Source organism: Somniosus microcephalus, chromosome 2 (genome assembly GCF_052327205.1).
Source record: "Somniosus microcephalus isolate GS21.2 chromosome 2, FLI_Smic_1.0, whole genome shotgun sequence".
Classification (NCBI taxonomy): Eukaryota; Metazoa; Chordata; class Chondrichthyes; order Squaliformes; family Somniosidae; genus Somniosus; species Somniosus microcephalus.
In genome coordinates, this window is record NC_140988.1 from 167,084,419 (window position 1) to 167,104,719 (window position 20,301).

At 49.1% G+C, this 20,301-nt stretch overlaps 1 protein-coding gene across 1 annotated transcript in view; it reads left to right on the top strand.

Moving 5' to 3' along the window:
* The first annotated feature begins 10,878 nt into the window (after nt 1-10,878).
* Nucleotides 10,879-20,301, top strand: part of LOC147123090 (uncharacterized) — a 29,692-nt gene continuing 20,269 nt past the window's right edge. Inside the window, exons 1-2 of the mRNA XM_085965911.1 lie at nt 10,879-11,005; nt 19,843-20,181. Coding sequence (XP_085822037.1) covers nt 10,951-11,005; nt 19,843-20,181 — 394 coding nt within the window. The 5' untranslated portion in view covers nt 10,879-10,950. The remainder of the gene's footprint in view (nt 11,006-19,842; nt 20,182-20,301) is intronic.

A 20,301-nucleotide genomic window follows, 5' to 3' on the forward strand; every position in this document is an offset into this window, starting at 1 on the left:
CCTTCCACCACTTCATACAGTTCCCCAAAGGGAACAGTGTGAAGACACGTATGACGACGACGTTGCTAAATAAATAAATGGAATGAAAAAAATTCTTTCAGGGCTTTTAAAAGTCTTTAAATTGCTTTAATTCTGTTTAAAACTACTTCAGATTCTTCAAAATAATGTAAACGTTTTTAAAAGTTTATAAAAGTTACCAAAAGCTTCATAAAAATACCAAAAACCTATTTGAAATGCTGCTCTGCATGTAAAAATGCTTTGCAGCTTGTGAGAAACATTGGGGGCGTGTCCTATTAAACTGAGACCTCAAGGGGCGTGTCTCAGTTGCACAGCGCACTCCAGGCTTCGTGCTGGCTGCACTCCTGGGCGGCGTGACGTCAGACGCTGCCCGGGATTCTTCTCTTTCAAAAAGGAATTCCAGGCATCCCTGGAGGTGAACAGCAGGCGCGTCGGGTAAGTGCAGATCGGGGGCTTGCACGCGCGGCAAGCCCACGACCCGAATTTCTGCCCCAATGTGACTAACCCTGAGCAGCTCCTCGGGCTCACTGTCTACTGGGTATGCTGGTGCTTGCCAAAGATGGTGATATTGAGACAGTGCTCTGAAGTCCAGGCTTGTTCATAGGCACTTAGCTGCATTTGCTCTCTGTTCTTATAGGCCTATAAAAATAGAAGAGAAACATATGTCAGAATTTTGTCCCCATAAAGAATACTTACAGTGAAATATGTAGTATGTAATTTTTTTGAGGTTCAGCGTGATATACCTATCAATTCCTCCAATAAAAGGCGAAGAGTTACGAAGGTGACTAAAGGTTTTTATTGACTAAATAACAGCCCACTCTCGTGGGTGATCCGATCCAAGCAGGAGGAATACCAGCCAGTCGCTCACCTTTATACCTGGCCTGGTGGGTGGAGCCAAGGCGGAGTCGGCAGTGGTCATCCCAGGTATAGCAGTGTGGCAAGAGGCGACCTCGTACCGTGATACAATAGTGGTCAGTGATACAGTTATAACGAACAGTGGTGAACAGTGCTAACGATAGTGAACGTGGTTTACCACATTCACCCCTTGTTTAGAATTAAGTCCGGCGGGGTGAAGTGTACTACCAATTCTGGTAGGTCAGTCTGTCCGGAGGCTTCGTAAGCCTCTCCGATCGCCGCAGCGGTGGTGTTGCCTTATCCGGTGCTGGTGCCTTATCCGGTGTTGATGCTGGTGTTTGCGTGGTCGGCGAGGGCTCGTGGGGTTCCGGCATGCCGTCTACCTGGACTGAGGTTGGGGGGGGTGGTGGCGGTGTTTCCGGATCGGCTGAGGGTGCGAGGTCTCGTAGGGAGACAGTGTCCTCCCGCCCGTCTGGGTACGCCACGTAGGCGTACTGGGGGTTGGCGTGCAGGAGGTTCACCCTCTCGACCAGGGGGTCCGTTTTATGGGTCCTCACGTGTTTCCGCAGCCAGACCGGCCCCGGGGCGGTCAGCCAGGTTGGTAGAGTGGTTCCCGTAGTCGACTTCCTGGGGAAAACGAACATTCGTTCATGGGGGGTGGTGTTAGTGGCCGTGCAAAGTAATGACCGGATGGAGTGCAGCGCTGTCGGGAGGACTTCTTGCCAGCGGGAGGTTGGGAGGCCCTTAGACTTTAAGGCTAAGAGGACGGCCTTCCATACCGTCGCGTTCTCTCTTTCCACCTGACCGTTACCTCTGGGGTTGTAGCTGGTGGTCCTGCTTGCTGCAATACCTCTCTCTAGGAGGAATTGCCGGAGTTCCTCGCTCATGAAGGAGGAGCCCCGGTCGCTGTGTATATAGTTCGGGAACCCGAACAAGGCGAAGAGGGCATTCAGGCACTTAATGACCGTGCTACTGGTCATGTCAGGGCAGGGGAAGGCAAAGGGGAAACGGGAGTACTCATCAACGATGTTGAGGAAGTACACATTACGGTCAGAGGACGGGAGGGGCCCCTTAAAGTCGATGCTCAGGCGCTCGAAGGGGCGGGTGGCCTTGATCAGGCTTGCTTGGTCCGGCCTATAGAAGTGCGGTTTGCACTCCGCACAGGTCTGGCAGTTCCTGGTCATGGTCCTGACCTCCTCGATGGAGTAGGTCAGGTTGCGGGCCTTAATGAAATGGTAGAGTCTGGTGACTCCGGGGTGGCAGAGCTGGTCGTGGAGGGTCTGAAGCCTATCGATATGCGCGCTGGCGCATGTCATTCGTGAAAGGGCATCAGGGGATTCGTTCAGCTTGCCTGGCCGGTACAAGATCTCATAATCGTAGGTGGAGAGCTCGATTCTCCATCTCAAAATCTTGTCATTCTTGATTTTGCCCTTCAGCTTGTTATTAAACATGAAAGCCACCGAACGCTGGTCGGTGAGGAGGGTAAATCGTTTGCCTGCCAGGTAGTGCCTCCAGCGCCGTACTGCCTCCACGATCGCCTGGGCCTCTTTCTCGACCGACGAATGTCGGATCTCGGGGCCCTGTAGGGTCCTTGAGAAGAAGGCCACTGGCCTCCCCTCCTGGTTTAGGGTGGCGGCTAAGGCGAAGTCGGAGGCGTCGCTCTCCACCTGAAAGGGGATGGACTCGTCCACTGCGTGCATCGTGGCCTTGGCTATGTCTCCCTTAATGAGGGAGAAGGCCGCGCACGCCTCCTCCGTGAGGGGGAAGGAAGTGGCTTTCAGGAGGGGTCTGGCTTTGTCCGCGTAATTGGGTACCCATTGGGCATAGTAGGCGAAAAGCCCCAGGGTTCTCCTAAGTGCTTTAGGGCAGTGGGGGAGGGGTAGCTCCATGAGGGGGCGCATTCTTTCTGGGTCGGGGCCGATGATTCCGTTCTCCACTACGCAGCCGAGGATGGCAAGGCGCGTGGTGTTAAACACGCATTTCTCCTTATTGTAGGTGAGGTTCAGCCGTTGGGCCGTACGGAGGAATTTCTCCAGATTCGCGTCATGTTCCTGCTGGTCGCGGCCGCAGATAGTGACGTTATCTAGGTAGGGGAATGTAGCCTGCAGTTCGTTCTGGTCAACCATCTGGTCCATCTCCCTTTGGAAGACCGAGACCCCATTAGTGACACCGAAGGGGACCCTAAGGAAGTGGTATAGGCGCCCATTCGCCTCGAAGGCGGTATACTGGCGGTCCTCAGGGTGGATAGGGAGTTGGTGGTAGGCCGACTTCAGGTCGATGGTCGAGAATACTTTATACTGTGCAATCTGATTGACCATGTCAGATATGCGGGGGAGGGGGTATGCGTCCAGCTGGGTATATCTGTTTATGGTCTGGCTGTAGTCGATGACCAGGCGGTTTTTATCGCCGGTCTTTACGACTACGACCTGGGCACGCCAGGGGCTGCTGCTCCCCTCGATAATGCCCTCTTTCAGGAGGCGCCGCACCTCAGAGCTAATGAAGGCTCTGTCCCCGGCGCTATACCGCCTGCTTTTGGTAGCGACGGGTTTGCAGTCAGGGGTAAGGTTAGCAAACAGAGAGGGTGGCGGGACCTTGAGGGTGGAGAGGCTGCAGGTGTTACGCGGTGGGCGGTTTAACGTTTGCTGGTTGTTGACTGTGAGTGGGGGGAGGGGTCCACCGTATGCTAGGGTTACGCTTTGGAGGTGGGATTGGAAGTCCAGCCCTAGTAGGACGGCAGCGCAGAGATGGGGGAGGACGAGGAGTTTAAAGTTTTTATACTCCGTGCCCTTAACCGACAGGGTCACGACACAGTAGCCGCTGATGTCCGTGGCGTGGGACCTCGATGCCATCGAGATTCGGCTGCGCGTTGGTAGGACAGAGAGGGAGTAGTGGCTCACCGTGTCTGGGTGGATGAAGCTCTCCGTGCTTCCGCTGTCGAACAGGCAGGTCGTGGCGTGGCCGTTCACTTTGATGTCCATCATTGACTTGGACAGATGGTGCGGGCGGGCTTGGTCCAGGGTGACGGAAGCTAGTGTGTAGCTGAGCGAGTCGTTGTCATCTGCGGGCGAGGCGGTCGGGCGTGGTGAGTAAAATGGCGTCTCCCACGAGGTAGGGCCCCATGAGGCACTATTGGGGTCGGTTGCCTTAATCAAAGATGGCCGCCCCCATGACTCATGTGTGGGGATGCTGGCCTCAGTTGCCCTAAACAAAGATGGCCGCCCCCATGACTCATGTGTGGGGATGCTGGCCTCAGTTGCCCTAAACGAAGATGGCCGCCCCCATAGTTCGCATGCGGCACTGCTGGCCTCTGAGGATCCGCTCCTGCAGGCCTTGGAGAAGTGGCCTTTCTTCAGGCAGGTTCTACATATGGAGTTCTTGGCTGGGCAGCGCGACCTCGGGTGCTTCTCCTGGCCACAAAAAAAACAGCCGGCGGCCCGATCGCGGATGCCCGATGTCGGGGCCGGTGCCGGGGGTGGCGGGGCCGGTCGGGTCCGGGACGCCGACGCAGAGGTAGGTCCCGGGGGCGGCGCTGGGAAGGGTGCTGTGGTAGGGGTCGGGCCCGAGTCCCAGGGTCGCGAGCAGTACCTGGTGAATGCTTCCTGATCTTGGTGGGCCACTTCCAGGGAGATAGCGAGGGCTTCAGCTTTTACCATGCTGAGGTCTTTAGCTTCCAGCAGTCTTTGCCGTGAGTACTCGGACCGTAGGCCTTTCAGGAATGCGTCGCGGATATTATCTTCAGTATTTTCGGCTGCCGACACCGATTTAAAGTCACAGTTCCTGGCGAGTGCATATAGCGCCTGTGAGAATTCGGCTACTGATTCTCCTGGCTGTTGCGGCCGTGATCTTAGGAGGTGCCTAGCGTACATGTAGTTTACCGGGGTCCGGTACTTCTGTTTCAGCAGGTTGATGGCGGTCTCGTAGGTAGTCATGTCCTCGATGAGAGTGTATACTCTCGGGCTCAGTTGTGCCTGCAGGACACTTAGTTTGGATGCCTGAGGGACGCTGGATTCTCTCAGGTATGATTCGAAGCAGACCAGCCAGTGTTTAAAGTCTGCGGCTGAGTTTGCTGCTCGTGGGTTCAGGTCCAGGTACGGCGGTCTGAGGGCTCGCAGCCAAGCTGGCTGGTGTGGCTGTGCTCCTGGGAGCTGCGCTGGTGGCTCCTCCGCCGGTTGTGACTCGTTGTCGGACATCATTAAATTTAGTCAATAAAATTGATATACCTATCAATTCCTCCAATAAAAGGCGAAGAGTTACGAAGGTGACTAAAGGTTTTTATTGACTAAATAACAGCCCACTCTCGTGGGTGATCCGATCCAAGCAGGAGGAATACCAGCCAGTCGCTCACCTTTATACCTGGCCTGGTGGGTGGAGCCAAGGCGGAGTCGGCAGTGGTCATCCCAGGTATAGCAGTGTGGCAAGAGGCGACCTCGTACCGTGATACAATAGTGGTCAGTGATACAGTTATAACGAACAGTGGTGAACAGTGCTAACGATAGTGAACGTGGTTTACCACACAGCGTATATGTGTCAGTGAGGGAGAAGGGGAACAAAACATAACAACAGCACAATAGTACCAGCCCTGATCTTCAGTGATTTCTCCACTCTCAACCTTTCCTACTCCCTCAATGCTCTTGTGTCCAGTGATATCCGAGATGGCCACCTTAACAGGGTTAATAAGAACATAAGAATTAGGAGCAGGAGTAGGCCATTTGGCCCCTCGAGCCTGCTCCGCCATTCAATAAGATCATGGCTGATCTTTTACCTCAACTCCACCTTCCCGCACGATCCCCATATCCCTTGATTCCCTTAATATCCAAAAATCTATCGACCTCTGTCTTCAATATACTCAATGACTGAGCTTCCACAGCCCTCTGTGGTAGAGAATTACAAAGATGCACAACCCTTTGAGTGAAGGAATTTCTCCTCATCTCAATCCTAAATGTCCGACTCCTTATTCTAAGACTGTGACCCCTAGTTCTAGACTCCCCAGCCAGGGGAAACATCCTCCCAGCATCTACCCTGTCAAGCCCTGTAAGAATTGTTTTTGTTTCAATGAGATCACCTCTCATTCTTCTAAACTCTAGAGAATATAGGCCTAGTCTACTCAATCTCTCCTCTTAGGACAATCCCCCCATCCCAGGGTTCACGTCCAATCTTGCTTTGCTCTCTTTTATTATGTGCCATGTTCTGCAAGCAGAGTAATCTGGAGATGTTGCAACCTGCAGCCCATTCTATCTGATACATCATGCAGCTTGGTTGTCTAACAAGGGTTTCAGCTCTAAGTTGATGCTTATATGTGTCCCATGCTGCAGCATGGTGTGCAGGATCAACATTCAGTGGGCTGTTTCTTTCCTGCCAGGACTGCACAGGATAAACTTCTATGAATGCTTTGGTTGCATCAGCATAAAATGAGTTACAGGTTATGGGGGCACACTATGCATACTTGGGGCTGACACTCCACATAGAAAGCTTCTTCTGTAGCCTTACCTTAGCACCTTTCATCAGGTCAGGCATTTTCTTCCTGACGAGTATCCAAGTCCACTGGGCCGTGCAAACAGTGTTGACTCTCTCTGCAATCTTCTGCAACATTGCTGGACCAGCACTTTTGAGGAGCGTGCCCTTCGGTGCCATTCGGAATAGCATTCTTTTCCTGCACATCCTGGATTACAAGCACCAGCACTTGAGTATTAAATTGAGTGATTTCTGTCCAACAAGCTTCCATTTCCCATCAATAGTGAAGCACTAGCCCTTACCCTGCTCTCTCCTGTAAGCTATTCAAGCACTAGTCAGCTGTCTAATCAGTTCCGACACTCCACTGGCCAGCTGCTGTGCGGGCAGGTGATTGCACAATTTGTTCATGCTACTAAAAATAGGAATATCAAGGGTTAAGAGGCAAGCGAGGATTCTCCCAAAATCTTTAGTAAGAAGGAACATGTATTTAATGGGACCTTTCACACTTCAGGACATCCCAAAGTGTTGCACAGCCAATGAATTACTTTTGAAGTGTAGTCACTGTTGTAATGCAGGGAAGTGCAACAACTGATTTGCAACATATAGGCCCTGGATTTCTACAAAGGTTTTCCTGATTTCCTGTTGTAACTTCAGCAATACCCTCAGTAAAACAGCACAAAAAGCTGAAAACGGCCATTTATGTTCTTTCTCCAGGGCTCCCGTCGAAGTTACAGCAGGAGATCAGGAGAATCCTGTGGAAATTCAGGGTAACTATTTCCTTACTGTGGCAACATTCTCAACAGAAAGTGGACAGTAAGCCTTTTATATCTTTATATAAACGGTGCTATTAATCATCAAGAGGTAGAAATAAATGGCAGTTCTGAATCGAGCTGTAATGTCAGAGGTGCAAGACTACAGAAAATTCTTATCTGCGATTATGCAAATTCCAAGGATATAAAGACAGACATCATTATTATAAACTCAGGACAGTCAATCTAGTTCTTATTTGACTATAGCTCATTTCAGACAGGACCTCAAAAACAACTATTTACAATGAAGGATTTGAATTGATAACACTTTAAAATCCCTCGCTAAGCCACAAGTTCATGTTAAAGTTGCAAATTCTCAAAAATATGCAAATTTGCAACAGACTGTCTGAACTGATAACCCTTACTATGCATCTGAGAGCACAACAGTCTTTTAAATGGATATAGGGCGTATGTATGCATTTTGTACCAAAAAGTACATTTGTTTTCCAATCTAAATAGTTACAGCAAGTATATTTTCCTGAGTCAAGTTTCTCCATGAAAAGTGCACATTTTATTTGATTGCAATAATGATCAGTTTTACAGTGTATTCAGGCAGAAAGAATGAGCAGTGCAGCTTGCTGCCAGAGAAGAAGGTGGCTGGTCTTCAACATCCCTTTAAAATGGCGAGATTAGCACGTGTTTAAATTCAAGAAAATCAAAGGCTTCCTCATTAATACTCACTTTACCTGGGACTTCATATTGTATGTTCCATGTGGGAGAGGTCACCAGTGACAGGCAACTTGTACAAGAAATTGTGACTAAGTACAGAGCAGGTAGAAACAGAGCAATTTGACAGGCTGTCACAAAAGTTGGGTCTGCTGTAGATACCTTCTTGGGTTCTGTGGTGCCAACCATTCCCATAAACTGATGTTACTTGATTCACACTGCCTAATAGCTGCTTATACGATAGCATCACCCAGATGTGTAACAATACTATCCCCTTGCAATCTCAACTGGATATTCGTGTCTTTTGCATGGGTGCTTCGATAGGTGAAATTAATGAACACACTGGTAAGACGAGGTTGATGTCAAATCAAGAAGCTGGTTTATTTTACAGAACTTTTTTGCATAGCTGAACAAAGTAGCAAATTCAGACTTTAAGAAAAACGTCTCCTGCAAAGCTTCCTGTAACAACAAAAAACAACAAAACACCCCACATTGTTTTGAATAGCAGATGGTTTATTCACTTTTTGGGTTTTTTTTGTGGTGGGGGGTCAGCTTCTGGCTGGAAAGCTGATTTACTATATCTTGATTTCCAGCTCAGGACAAGAGTTGCCTTTTCGCAGCCATTTCCTAAGAGCTGATTCCTCTCTTGTTGGCCTTTGTTCAGTTGTTCCTTGTCCTCACAGGAAGTTGGGACCACTCCTCCTATCCAGGGTTTGGCCAGAGGAGCTACTAAACCGTTCTGGCCCAAAACGTTGACTCTGTTTCTCTCTCCTCGATGCTGCCTGACTTGCTGAGTGTTTCCAGCACTTTCTGTTGTTATTTCAGATTTCTAGCATCCGCAGTATTTTGCTATTGAGCTACTAATCATACCTGCTATGCTACTCCCTGTAAGGGGTTTTAGATCGTAGAGGTTTCTCTCTCTAGAGGCCTCTCTCTCTTGCACAGTAAAACCGTGAGTGGTTTGACCCACTCGCCCCTTAGATTCTATACTCTGGACTTTGGGGCAGGAACTACAATGTAGAGAAAACTCTTATAGACCAAGTTTGATGAAACGAAATGGAATTTTATTGCATAATGTAAAACAAATCAAATGCAAGCAAATAAGAGGGTACATGGGAGGGAAAAACACAAACAAATCATAATGACACAATACTAACTAAGGCAAATACAGGCACATTATACTCTACAAAGATCATCAGGAAATGGGGAAACACACGGAACATCGAGGGGCAACAACTCATGTTAATTATACCCTTAAATGTCCACCCCCTTAAACCTATCTAGATCTGATTATGAAGGGCCAGAAACATGTTCACCAATCCAACTAGGAAGTGTAAGGTTTTGAAACAGGTCTGCGTTTGATCCTTTCAGGCGTCTTGTCTCCACGTGGCTGGTGGAGCCCCAGCGAGCTGCGCCACACCTCTCTCCTGAGGTGGGGGTCGGGGACGGCTGGACACCGGCTGGTCTGGATGTCGGCGGGGTCGGGGATCATCTGCTCGACCCCGGTCAGAGGAGCCTCGGGCTGGCCCCCATCATTTCTTCTGTCGTTTTTTATTGTCTATTCTCCTGAGCCAGAGTGGGTCGATGGCCTCCCGTTTCGTCAATGGCCCGGGGTTGGTCGATGATCTCCCGATGTTTTACCCCGGGCCGAGACGTCGGCTTGAACCATCTTCTTCTCCTTCTTCTAGCGATGACGCCACCGATACGATGGTAGCACCACGATGACTGATTTTCTTTCTACCCCTGGGTTCCCAGATATACTTCTCATCAGAAGCCCTTATCTTGCGCCAGATCAGGTTAGTCTTTTGTTTTAATTTTGGCGGGCTGGGAGCACAACGGGCTAGTTATTATATTTTAAACTGTTCTTGGATGGCCGGTAACAGGCCATCTCTGGTCTGGAATGACCTTCATTGTTTTTAATGTCCTGGTGATGTCCTTAACGGGTCCTTGATGCTCTTCTCATAAATATGAAACTGTTCCCTTTTGTCTGGGTAAACATTTAGATGGCCTTTATCTACAGGCCGATCTTGACTGGATCTGCATCCAATCTATATGTATATGTGGGTGTCTGGTTTCGTTCTCTCAGAAACAGCTTCCAGAACTTACTGTGGGCTGAATCCACAAAGCTGTCTGAGGACTGCAGGAACCATTTTAAAGTGTCCCAATAAGTTGGTCACGGGGTCTGGTGGCCATTTTGAATGCCCCTTTTTCCTAGGCTTCTTTTAAAACAGTCTTTAAAATCATGGCCTCTTCTGCCATTTGACCCTTTATAATATAAAGTTCAATTTTGCGAATCCTACACTCCCCTCCCTTTGAAACTGGCTACATGTAAAGCTCCAAAGGAAGGGACATTCACCCCCTCTTATTGGGATTCTTGGATTCAACTGGAGTGAGGAGGGTGTTAGGCCAGAGTCTGACTGTCTTAGGTACTAGCTATAATGGAGGAGTAAAGTCTAGCAGTGTTGTAGTGAGGGGACTCGCAGGAGAATAGGACCCAAAATCCTTAACCCTTTTCCTATCATTAGGCCCCAATCCATTTTCATGTTCCTACCAGTCAGCCTCCTCCACTTACCCATCCACAACCCCTTTTGCAACCTCAGGGTGACCTTGGTCAGCTGGTTCCTTTCTACTGCCCAGCCAATTAAAAGTCGGGGCTAATGATTTTCGAATGAGACCATAGATACATTTTTTAATAATGCTTTTGCTTTCTATCAATTTTAAAGCACTTTTTTAAAAAAAGTTAGATTCCTCTGAAATTGAGCAAAAGGAATTTTCTTGGGGAGACATGTAGAAGCTCTGACACATTTTATAGTGGAATCTGTGGACCATTGTAGCATCTGCTGTTGAGATGTTCAGTTGAGTCCAAATTCAGCCAAGCACATCCCACATAGCTAGTGTTATATAAAAATTCCACAACTTTAGCCGACATAAGAGAAACCATCTTGACCAAAACAGGAAAATAAATAATAGAATTCACTGAAGGGAAAACAACAAAAATAACAAGATTGATGATGTAATTTTTTTTCTAAGAAAAGGAAATGACTTCATAGGAAGTGGCAATGGAGTGTGGTGATGTGGAACGTTCAGCAACTGTCTTTTTACTAAAGTATTTGAAAGTTTGTTACTTTAGCTGACTATACTAAGGATCAAAATGACAGTAAAGGTTTCAAGATACCTGCTCACAACCTGGCTTTATATTATTACTGGTAAGTAATACAGGAAACAAAGGGTTAGGGTTAATGGGCGTTGCTCAAATTGGAGAAGAATTGGAAGTGATGCACCTCAACGGTCAGTGCCGGGTCCACTTTTGCTCTCGGTATATGGAGATGATTTGAACTTGAGCATAGGGAGCACAATATTGAAATTTATTGTTGATGCAAACATAATTCATGTCTATTGTAAAAGTGGGCTCTAACTGTTATTTCAGAACTGTCTTCACAGACTCTAGGACTGAACTTTGTTACTAAGATAGTAGCATTTTCAGCTGTTATTTTTAAATCATGTTTGCTGGTAATTGTAAGAGATGACTGTGTTACAGAATGGAAGTGCTTTTCAAATTTGTCATTCACTGTAAGCACTTTCAGGGTCATTGGATGCACTAGGTGTGGAATAAATTTTCCTCTCCAAGAATCTCCAGCAATATGCCTTTATTCCAGTATTAGGAGACTACGTATCCCTCACTGCACCAGTGTGAATTGTTCCATTTTTCATTCCAGCCATCCTTACACCCTTTTTGAATGATATTGCCATTTACTTTTGAATTATATGCAGATCTATGCTGTGGAGACATATTCAATAGGTTTTAGGTTGATAATGCTCAAATGTATTTATATAGATCCCTTGCTGCTGGCAAAGGGTTGGATAAGAACTAAGATCTCAGAGATGAAAGGACAGTCTAACTCACAGAGCCACTCAGACCCCGATATGCTTCTGAACTTGAATCAAGTAAGATTTAACCCTATTAACAACTACACAAATCGGTATATATCTCCAAAAACTAGAATTATTAGTTTATTAAAAGCATAAGAAATATCTCTTCTGATTTGATGCGCTATCAATTACTCATAAAAGACTGAGGGCTAGATTTTCAGTATAGACAGTTTTGGGGCGCTAACCTTAGCGCCCGCCCGAAGTTAGCGCCCGCCCCAAAGTAGCGCCCCGTTGCCGGAAATTCAGTGGCTTCGCCCTAAGAGGTTGGTGGAGCGCTAAAAGAGGCGTTCCACTACTATCTTTAGGCGCTAAGCCGGCGGTGCAGAGCGCAGCGCCCGAGCTCGGGCACAGCGCACGGCAGACACTCTGGTGCCAGTGAGCTCTTAAAGGGGAAGGGTGCATGTGTTTTTGGAGGAGGATGAGGAGGATGAGGATGAGGATGAGGATGAGGATGAGGAGGAGGAGGAGGATGAGGAGGATGAGGAGGATGAGGAGGAGGAGGAGGAGGAGGAGGAGGAGGAGGTGGTGGTGGTCGGAAACATAAATACACCGTTCACAACAACACACTGGATCCTTCCACACAACACATGCAGACTGCCGTTTATAGTGCAGGAGGAGTGCCCTTTAATTTGCGCTCCCCAGGGTGTGTTGCGTTCCATTTTACAAACGCTCTGGACGCCAGCCACAGAATGGGGCGGTCCGACTGAAGTTTGGATTCGGGGCGGCCAAAGGGCGTTGCACGAGGATGTGACGTCATTTTCTGCGCGCGCATCCGGGCGGGCGCTAAACTTTGCGCCGGCGCTAACGGGCAACTTAATTTGGGGCGGGGCGCAAACTGCGCTGCACCCGGGCGCTACACGAATAGCGCCCGAAAATCACTTCTCTTAAGGCGCTAACTGCTGGCGCAAGCAACTGAAAATCTAGCCCTGAGAGTTAAGAGAGTAACTAAAGGCTTTTATTAGCAAAAGAATGAAGGTCTGCCTCGAGTGGTCGACCGGTCCAAAAAATACAAAGGGCTGGGGAGCAGTCACCTTTATACTAGGACTTGTGGGAGGAGTCAGCCGAGGCATGTCCAGGCATGTACACAGTGGAATACAAACAGTGGTTTACCACATTCACCCCTTGTTTAAAATTGAGTCCGGCGGGGTGAAGTGTATTAAAAGTTAGTGTATTGGAGTCTCTCTGGAGGTCTTGTCTGCCGCTGTGATCGGCGTGGCGACGGCAGGGGTAGTGGAGCTTCCGGCGTCGAGTCCTGCGTGGGCTGTGGCACAGGCGTGTCGTCCTCGTAGATGTCGAGCGGGTCGCAGGGCCCAGGCCTGCCGTCTGCTGGGGCTGGATATCGGATCGTGGGGGGGGGTGGTAGTGAGTAGTGGGTTACTGCGGCCCCCGAGGGTGCAAGGTCTCTTATGGAGACTGTGTCCTCCCGCCCGTCCGGGTATGCAATGTAAGCATACTGGGGGTTGGCGTGGAGGAGGTCGACCCTCACGACCAGGGGGTCTGTTTTATGGGTCCTCACGTGCCTTCTCAGTAGGACCGGCCCTGGGGACGTCAGCCATGGCGGTAGCGATGTCCCTGATGTGGACTTCCTTGGGAAGACAAACATTTTCTCATGAGGGGTGGCGTTAGTGGCAGTGCAGAGCAGTGACCGAATAGAGTGGAGCGCATCGGGGAGCACATCCTGCCAGCGGGAGGTTGGAAGGCCCCTAGGCTTTAAGGCTAGCAGGGCGGCCTTCCAAACTGTCGCATTTTCTCTTTCCACCTGTCCGTTCCCCCGGGGGTTGTAACTGGTGGTCCTGCTTGTGGCAATACCCCCAGTTAGCAGGTACTGACGGAGTTCGTCGCTCATAAACGATGAGCCCCGGTCGCTATGGATATAGCTGGGGAAACCGAACAGGGTGAAGAGGTCGTTCAGACATTTAATGACCGTGGCACTGGTCATGTCCGGGCAGGGGATGGCGAACGGGAAACAGGAGTACTCATCAATAATATTGAGGAAGTACACATTGCGGTCGGAGGAGAGGAGAGGCCCTTTAAAATCAACGCTCAGGCGCTCGAAGGGGCGAGTGGCTTTTATCAGGTGGGCCCTGTCTGGTCTATAAAAGTGCGGTTTGCACTCAGCGCAGACTTGGCAGTTCCTGGTCATGGTCCTGACCTCCTCAATAGAGTAAGGCAGGTTGCGGGCCTTGATGAAGTGGAAGAACCTGGTGACCCCCGGGTGGCAGAGGTCATTGTGGAGGGCCCGCAGTCTATCGATCTGCGCGCTGGCGCAGGTGCCACGCGATAGCGCATCCGGGGGTTCATTGAGCTTCCCGGGCCGGTACAAGATCTCGTAATTGTAGGTGGAAAGTTCGATTCTCCACCTCAAGATCTTGTCATTTTTGATTTTGCCCCTCTGCTTGTTGTTAAACATGAAAGCAACTGAACGTTGGTCAGTGAGCAGGGTAAATCGTTTTCCGGCCAGGTAGTGCCTCCAATGACGCACAGCCTCCACAATCGCCTGGGCCTCCTTCTCAACAGCGGAGTGTCTGGTCTCCGGGCCTTGGAGCATTCGTGAAAAGAAGGCCACGGGTCTCCCCGCCTGATTGAGGGTAGCGGTCAGGGCAAAGTCGGACGCGTTGCTTTCCACCTGGAAGGGGATGGATTCGTCCACTGCGTGCATGGTGGCTTTGGCAATGTCTTCCTTGATACGGTGGAAGGCTAAGCGGGCCTCTGCCGTCAAGGGAAAAGAGGTGGACTTGATCAGCGGATGGGTCTTGTCCGCATAGTAGGGGACCCACTGGGCATAATAGGAGAAAAACCCTAGGCACCTCTTCAGGGCCTTGAGGCAGTGGGGCAGTGGGAGTTCCATAAGGGGACGCATCCGGTCGGGGTCGGGGCCGACGACTCCGTGTTCCACAACACAGCCAAGGATGGCGAGGCGGTTTGTGCGGAATATGCACTTCTCCTTGTTATATGTCAGGTTCAGGAGTTGGGCGGTGCGGAGGAATTTTTCGAGGTTTGCGTCATGGTCCTGCAAGTCATGGCCGCAGATGGTCACATTGTCCAGATATGGGAAAGTGGCCTGCAACGCATTTTGATCTACCATCCGGTCCATCTCCCTTTGGAAGACGGAGACCCCGTTGGTGACACCAAAGGGAACCCTAAGGAAGTGGTAGAGGCGGCCGTTTGCCTCAAAGGCAGTATACTGGCAGTCCTCAGGGCGGATAGGGAGCTGGTGGTACGCTGATTTCAGGTCAATGGTCGAGAAGACGCGGTACTGCGCGATCTGGTTGACCATATCAGCTATGCGGGGGAGTGGGTAGGCGTCCAGCAGGGTGTAGTGATTTATTGTCTGGCTGTAGTCGATGACCAGGCGCTGCTTCTCACCAGTCTTAACGACCACAACCTGGGCTCGCCAAGGGCTGGTGCTGCCCTCAATAATCCCTTCCTTCAGGAGCCGCTCCACTTCGGTTTTAATGAAAACCCTGTCCCCGGCACTGTATCGCCTGCTCTTTGTGGCGATGGGCTTACAGTCGGGGGTGAGGTTAGCAAACAGTGGGGGGGGGGTGACTCTGAGTGTGGAGAGGTTGCACCTGGTGCGCGGCGGGCAATTTGGGAGCTGCTGGCTGCGGACTGTGAGTGGGGGTAGGGGTCCACCGTACGCCATCGTAACACTTTTAAGGTGGCACTGAAAATCTAACCCCAGCAGGACGGCAGCGCAGAGGTCGGGCAGGACCAGAAGTTTAAAATGATCGTACACGGTCCCGTCTACTACAAGTGTCACTACGCAGTAGCCGCCGATGTCCGCCGACTGGGACTCGGAGGCCATAGAAATCCACTGGTGCGCAGGCAGGACTGGGAGAGAGCAACGCCGCACTGTGTCGGGGTGGATGAAGCTCTCCGTGCTCCCAGAGTCAAAAAGGCAGATTGTATCGTGGCCATTTACCTTAATGTCCATTGTGGAACTGGCCAGCTGGTGCGGTCTCGCTTGGTCCAGTGTACCGGATGCCAGCGTAGGGGTCGGTGTGTCGCTGCGGGTATCAGATGAGGCGGTGTTGGGGGCCTGCTGCGTTCCGGCTGTCGTCCAAGATGGTGGTGTCCATGATCCCCATGTGGCTGGAGGCGTCCAAAATGGCTGCTGTACCGGTGGTTCGCACATGGCCGGGGAGGCCCAAGATGGCGGCCCGCATGGCCCACACGCGGCGCTGCTGGGGTTCGGGGTGGCTTTGGCCCTGCAGACGTTAGCGTAGTGTCCCTTCTTCCTGCAGCCCGAGCAGATCGCGTTTTTCGCCGGGCAGCGCGCTCTGGGATGTTTTGCCTGGCCACAGAAGTAGCATTTCTGGCCTTGGGGCACTGCTGTCTGGCCTTCGGACACTGCTGCGGTAGTTGGGCCGTTGCTGGGGTGTGGCTGGGGTGGCACGGCGCTATGAGGCGGTCCTACCGTGTCCCAGGCTGTCATTCCCCGCGGCGTCCACGGTGCAGAGGAGTAGGCATCCATGCCCCGGTAGGCTGCATCCAATGATAGTGCGAGTTCAGAGGCCTTGTTGAGGTCGAGGTCACTCTGCTCCAACAGTCGCTGTCGGGTGTAATTGGATCTGTGGCCCGCTACAAAAGCGTCCCGGATAAGTTCCTCTGTGTACACGGCGGCCTTTACATCCTTACAACCACAGGCCCGGCCAAGCACAGACAGTGCCTGAAGGTATTCCACGGTCGATTCCCCAGGTTGTTGTTTACGACTCCCCAGAAGGTGCCTGGCGTACACTTCGTTCACTGGGCGCGTGTACTGGTCCTTGAGGAGTTGATAGCGTCTGCGTACGAGGTCGCGTCTTGGATGACCGAGTACACTCGGTGGTTCACTTTGGAGGTCAGGACATCCAGTTTGTCCTCGTCCGATTTGATTGCTGCGGAGGTGGTCAGGAATTTTTCGAAACACTTAAGCCAGTGAGTAAACTTGGTGGATGAGTCCGCCTCCCGATGATCTAAGTCCAGGCATGCTGGTGTGAGGATCTTCTCCATTATAAAAATTTTGTTAATAAAATTGATGCGCTATCAATTACTCATAAAAGACTGAGAGTTAAGAGAGTAACTAAAGGCTTTTATTAACAAAAGAATGAAGGTCTGCCTCGAGTGGTCGACCGGTCCAGAAAACACAAAGGGCTGGGGAGCAGTCACCTTTATACTAGGACTTGTGGGAGGAGTCAGCCGAGGCATGTCCAGGCATGTACACAGTGGAATACAAACAGTGGTTTACCACATGATTACATTAACTTCCTCGGAAAAAATTGCTAATAAAGTCCAAAAAAGTACACTACATTCCCTGATTATAGAGTGATTATTTGTTTCCATCGGTTAGTGGTAGCACGTTTGCCTCTGAGTCAGAAGTGGTTCAAGACCCACTCCAGAGACTTGAGTATGTAACTTAGGGTGACATTTCAGTGCAGCATGGAGGGAGTGCTGCACAGTCCGTGGTGCCATCTTTTGGATGAGACATTATACCAAAGCACTATTAGATGGACAGAAACGACCACAGTGGCACTTTCTGGAGAAGAGTAAGGGAGTTCTCCTAGTGTTCTAGCCAATATTATCCCTTTTGATTTTTGTGGGACCTTGTTGTGCGCAAATTGGCTGCCATAATTAGCTACATTGAAACAGTGACTGCATTTCAAAAGTACTTCATTTACGACATCTTGAGGTTGTGAAAGGCACTGTCTAAATGCAAGTTCTTTCTTTCTTTCGTTCTTTCTTTCTCTCTCTTACTCTCTTTCTCTCTCTTTCTCTCTCTATTACTTACTCTCCCTCTCTCTTACTCTCTTTCTCGCTCTCGTTCTTTCTTTCCCTCGCAATATATGAAATTGGCCTTCCTATAAAGGTGCAACACTAACATTCTTGGGTTTTATTGCAAATTTAACACTTAAAATCAGATGATTTATTCATATTTTATATTATTTATCTAATAGGTTTAATAATTTTCTATATATATCTTCTTAATTATAATAATAGAGACTATTATGAAAGTAGAAAGGCCTTTAATATTCCCATAAGATGTTTCTCAATGATATCCAGAGGGGACAGTTTGTAACCTCGAAAAGCACTTTATTGGGTGTTTTATCACCATTCATTATATATATAAATACACTTGAGTGAAAGGTGATCTCATGAAATTACAGTTGTATCAGAAGCAGTACCAGTATGATTGCGATTCTATGACCTTTAACTTCAATATACCGCATAGGCTATGGGCCCTGACAACATCCCGGATGTCGTGCTGAAGACTTGTGCTCCAGAACTAGCCTCTAGCTAAGCTGTTCCAGTACAGCTATAACACTGGCATCTATCTGACAATGTGGAAAATTGCCCAGGTATGACCTGTCCACAGAAAGCAGGACAAATCCAATCCAGCCAATTACCGCCCCATCAGTCTACTCTCAATCATCAGCAAAGTGATGGAAGGTGTTGTCGACAGTGCTATCAAGCGGCACTTACTCACCAATAACCTGCTCACCGATGCTCAGTTTGGGTTATGCCAGGACCACTCAGCTCCCGACCTCATTACAGCCTTGGTCCAAACATGGACAAAAGAGCTGAATTCCAGAGGCGAGGTGAGAGTGACTGCCCTTGACATCAAGGCAGCATTTGTCCAAGTGTGGCATCAAGGAGCCCGAGTAAAATTGAAGTCAATGGGAATCAGGGGGAAAATTCTACACTGGCTGGAGTCATACATAGCACAAAGGAAGATGATTGTAGTTATTGGAGGTTAATCATCTCAGCCCCAGGACATCACTGCAGGAGTTCCTCAGGGCAGTGTCCTAGGCCCAACCATCTTCAGCTGCTTCATCAATGACCTTCCCTCCATCATAAGGTCAGCAGTGGGGATGTTCGCTGATGACTGCACAGTATTCAGTTCCATTCGCAACTCCTCAGATAATGAAGCATTCCATGCCCGAATGCAGCAAGACCTGGACAACATTCAGGCATGGGTTGATAAGTGGCAAGTAACATTCGCACCACACAAGTGCCAGGCAATGACTGTCTCCAACAAGCGAAAGTCTAACCACAGCCCCTTGAATTCAATGGCATCACCATGGCTGAATCCCCCACCATCAATATCCTGGGGGGTCACCATTGACCAGCCATATAAATACTGTGACTACAAGAGCAAGTCAGAGGCTGGGTATTCTGCGGCAAATGACTCACCTCCTGACTCCCCAAAGCCTTTCCACCATCTACAAGGAACAAGTCAGGAGTGTGATGGAATACTCTCCACTTGCCTGGATGAGTGCAGCTGCAACAACACTCAAGAAGCTCGACACCATCCAGGACAAAGCAGCCCACTTGATTGGCATCCCATTCACTCCCTCCACCACCGGCCCGCCGTGGTGTACCATCTACAAGATGCACTGCAGCAACTCACCAAGGCTTCTTCGGCAGCACCTCCCAAATCCATGACCTAGAAGGACAAGGGCAGCAGGAGCATGGGTACATCACCACCTCCAAGTTCCCCTCCAAGTCACACACCATCCTGGCTTGGAAATATATCACCGATCCTTCATCGTCGCTGGGTCAAAATCCTGGAACTCCCTCCCTAACAGCACTGTGAGAGTACCTTTACCACACGGACTGCAGCAGTTCAAGAAGGCGGCTCACCACCACCTTCTCAATGGCAATTAGGGATGGGCAGTAAATGCTGGCCTTGCCAGCGACGCCCACATCCCATGAACGAATAAAATAAATATATAATTTTAATGAGAGGGATAATGAATTATGCATTTTTCTCTGTCTCAGTGACAAACTTGATCAAACATCAATGTGTATGTGGCTTCATTTTCTCTTTGTAGCGATGGGCAGCATTGAGGCAAAGAGGTTGGCTGTTAGTTACTGAGACTTATCGAATGTTGTCTAAGTTGCCGAAGGTGATAATGTGAATATGAAAAATATTTTAATAGACTATTTCCCTCACATCTGGTGAAATTTGTATGTAAATGAGCAGGTTTTAAGTTTATGGAATAATGGGCCTTGTTTTTTTAAATACAAATGTCATTTAAAAGTGTAAGGAAAATAATTTTGTATCCATTACAACACAGTGGAAATTCACTATACAGAAAGCTAGCTCATATCTCTGCTTGTCCCTTTGCAGTTTCTATTAGTCAAGCACAGCAAAGTATGGTGAATGGTTCCATTGGGAGAAGTGCATTGCTCCCATGTTCTTCCAGTTTCATTAATGGCCAATACACCAACTTCAGTTGGCTGAAGAATAATTCATCATTAATAATGGGAACCATTGGCAATTCTGAATTCAGTGTTCAAGATGAAACTTACCGAAACAGGATTCAACTGCCAGAAAATTATTCATCTGGGAATCTCTCACTCATAATCACTCACCTGAGGCTAGAAGATCTTGGCATATACATGTGTGAGATACATAGCAAGAACCAAAGTACCAGGTATGAAGAGATCTTCCTTCATGTTACAAAAGGTAAGATGGCAAATGTTCAAAGAAAAATATATTAAAATAAGTTTATAATTTCCAGTTTATTTTACCTAGTTTTGTTGCAATTGTGACATTGTAGCAAAGTTTTAACATTTCTAATGATTA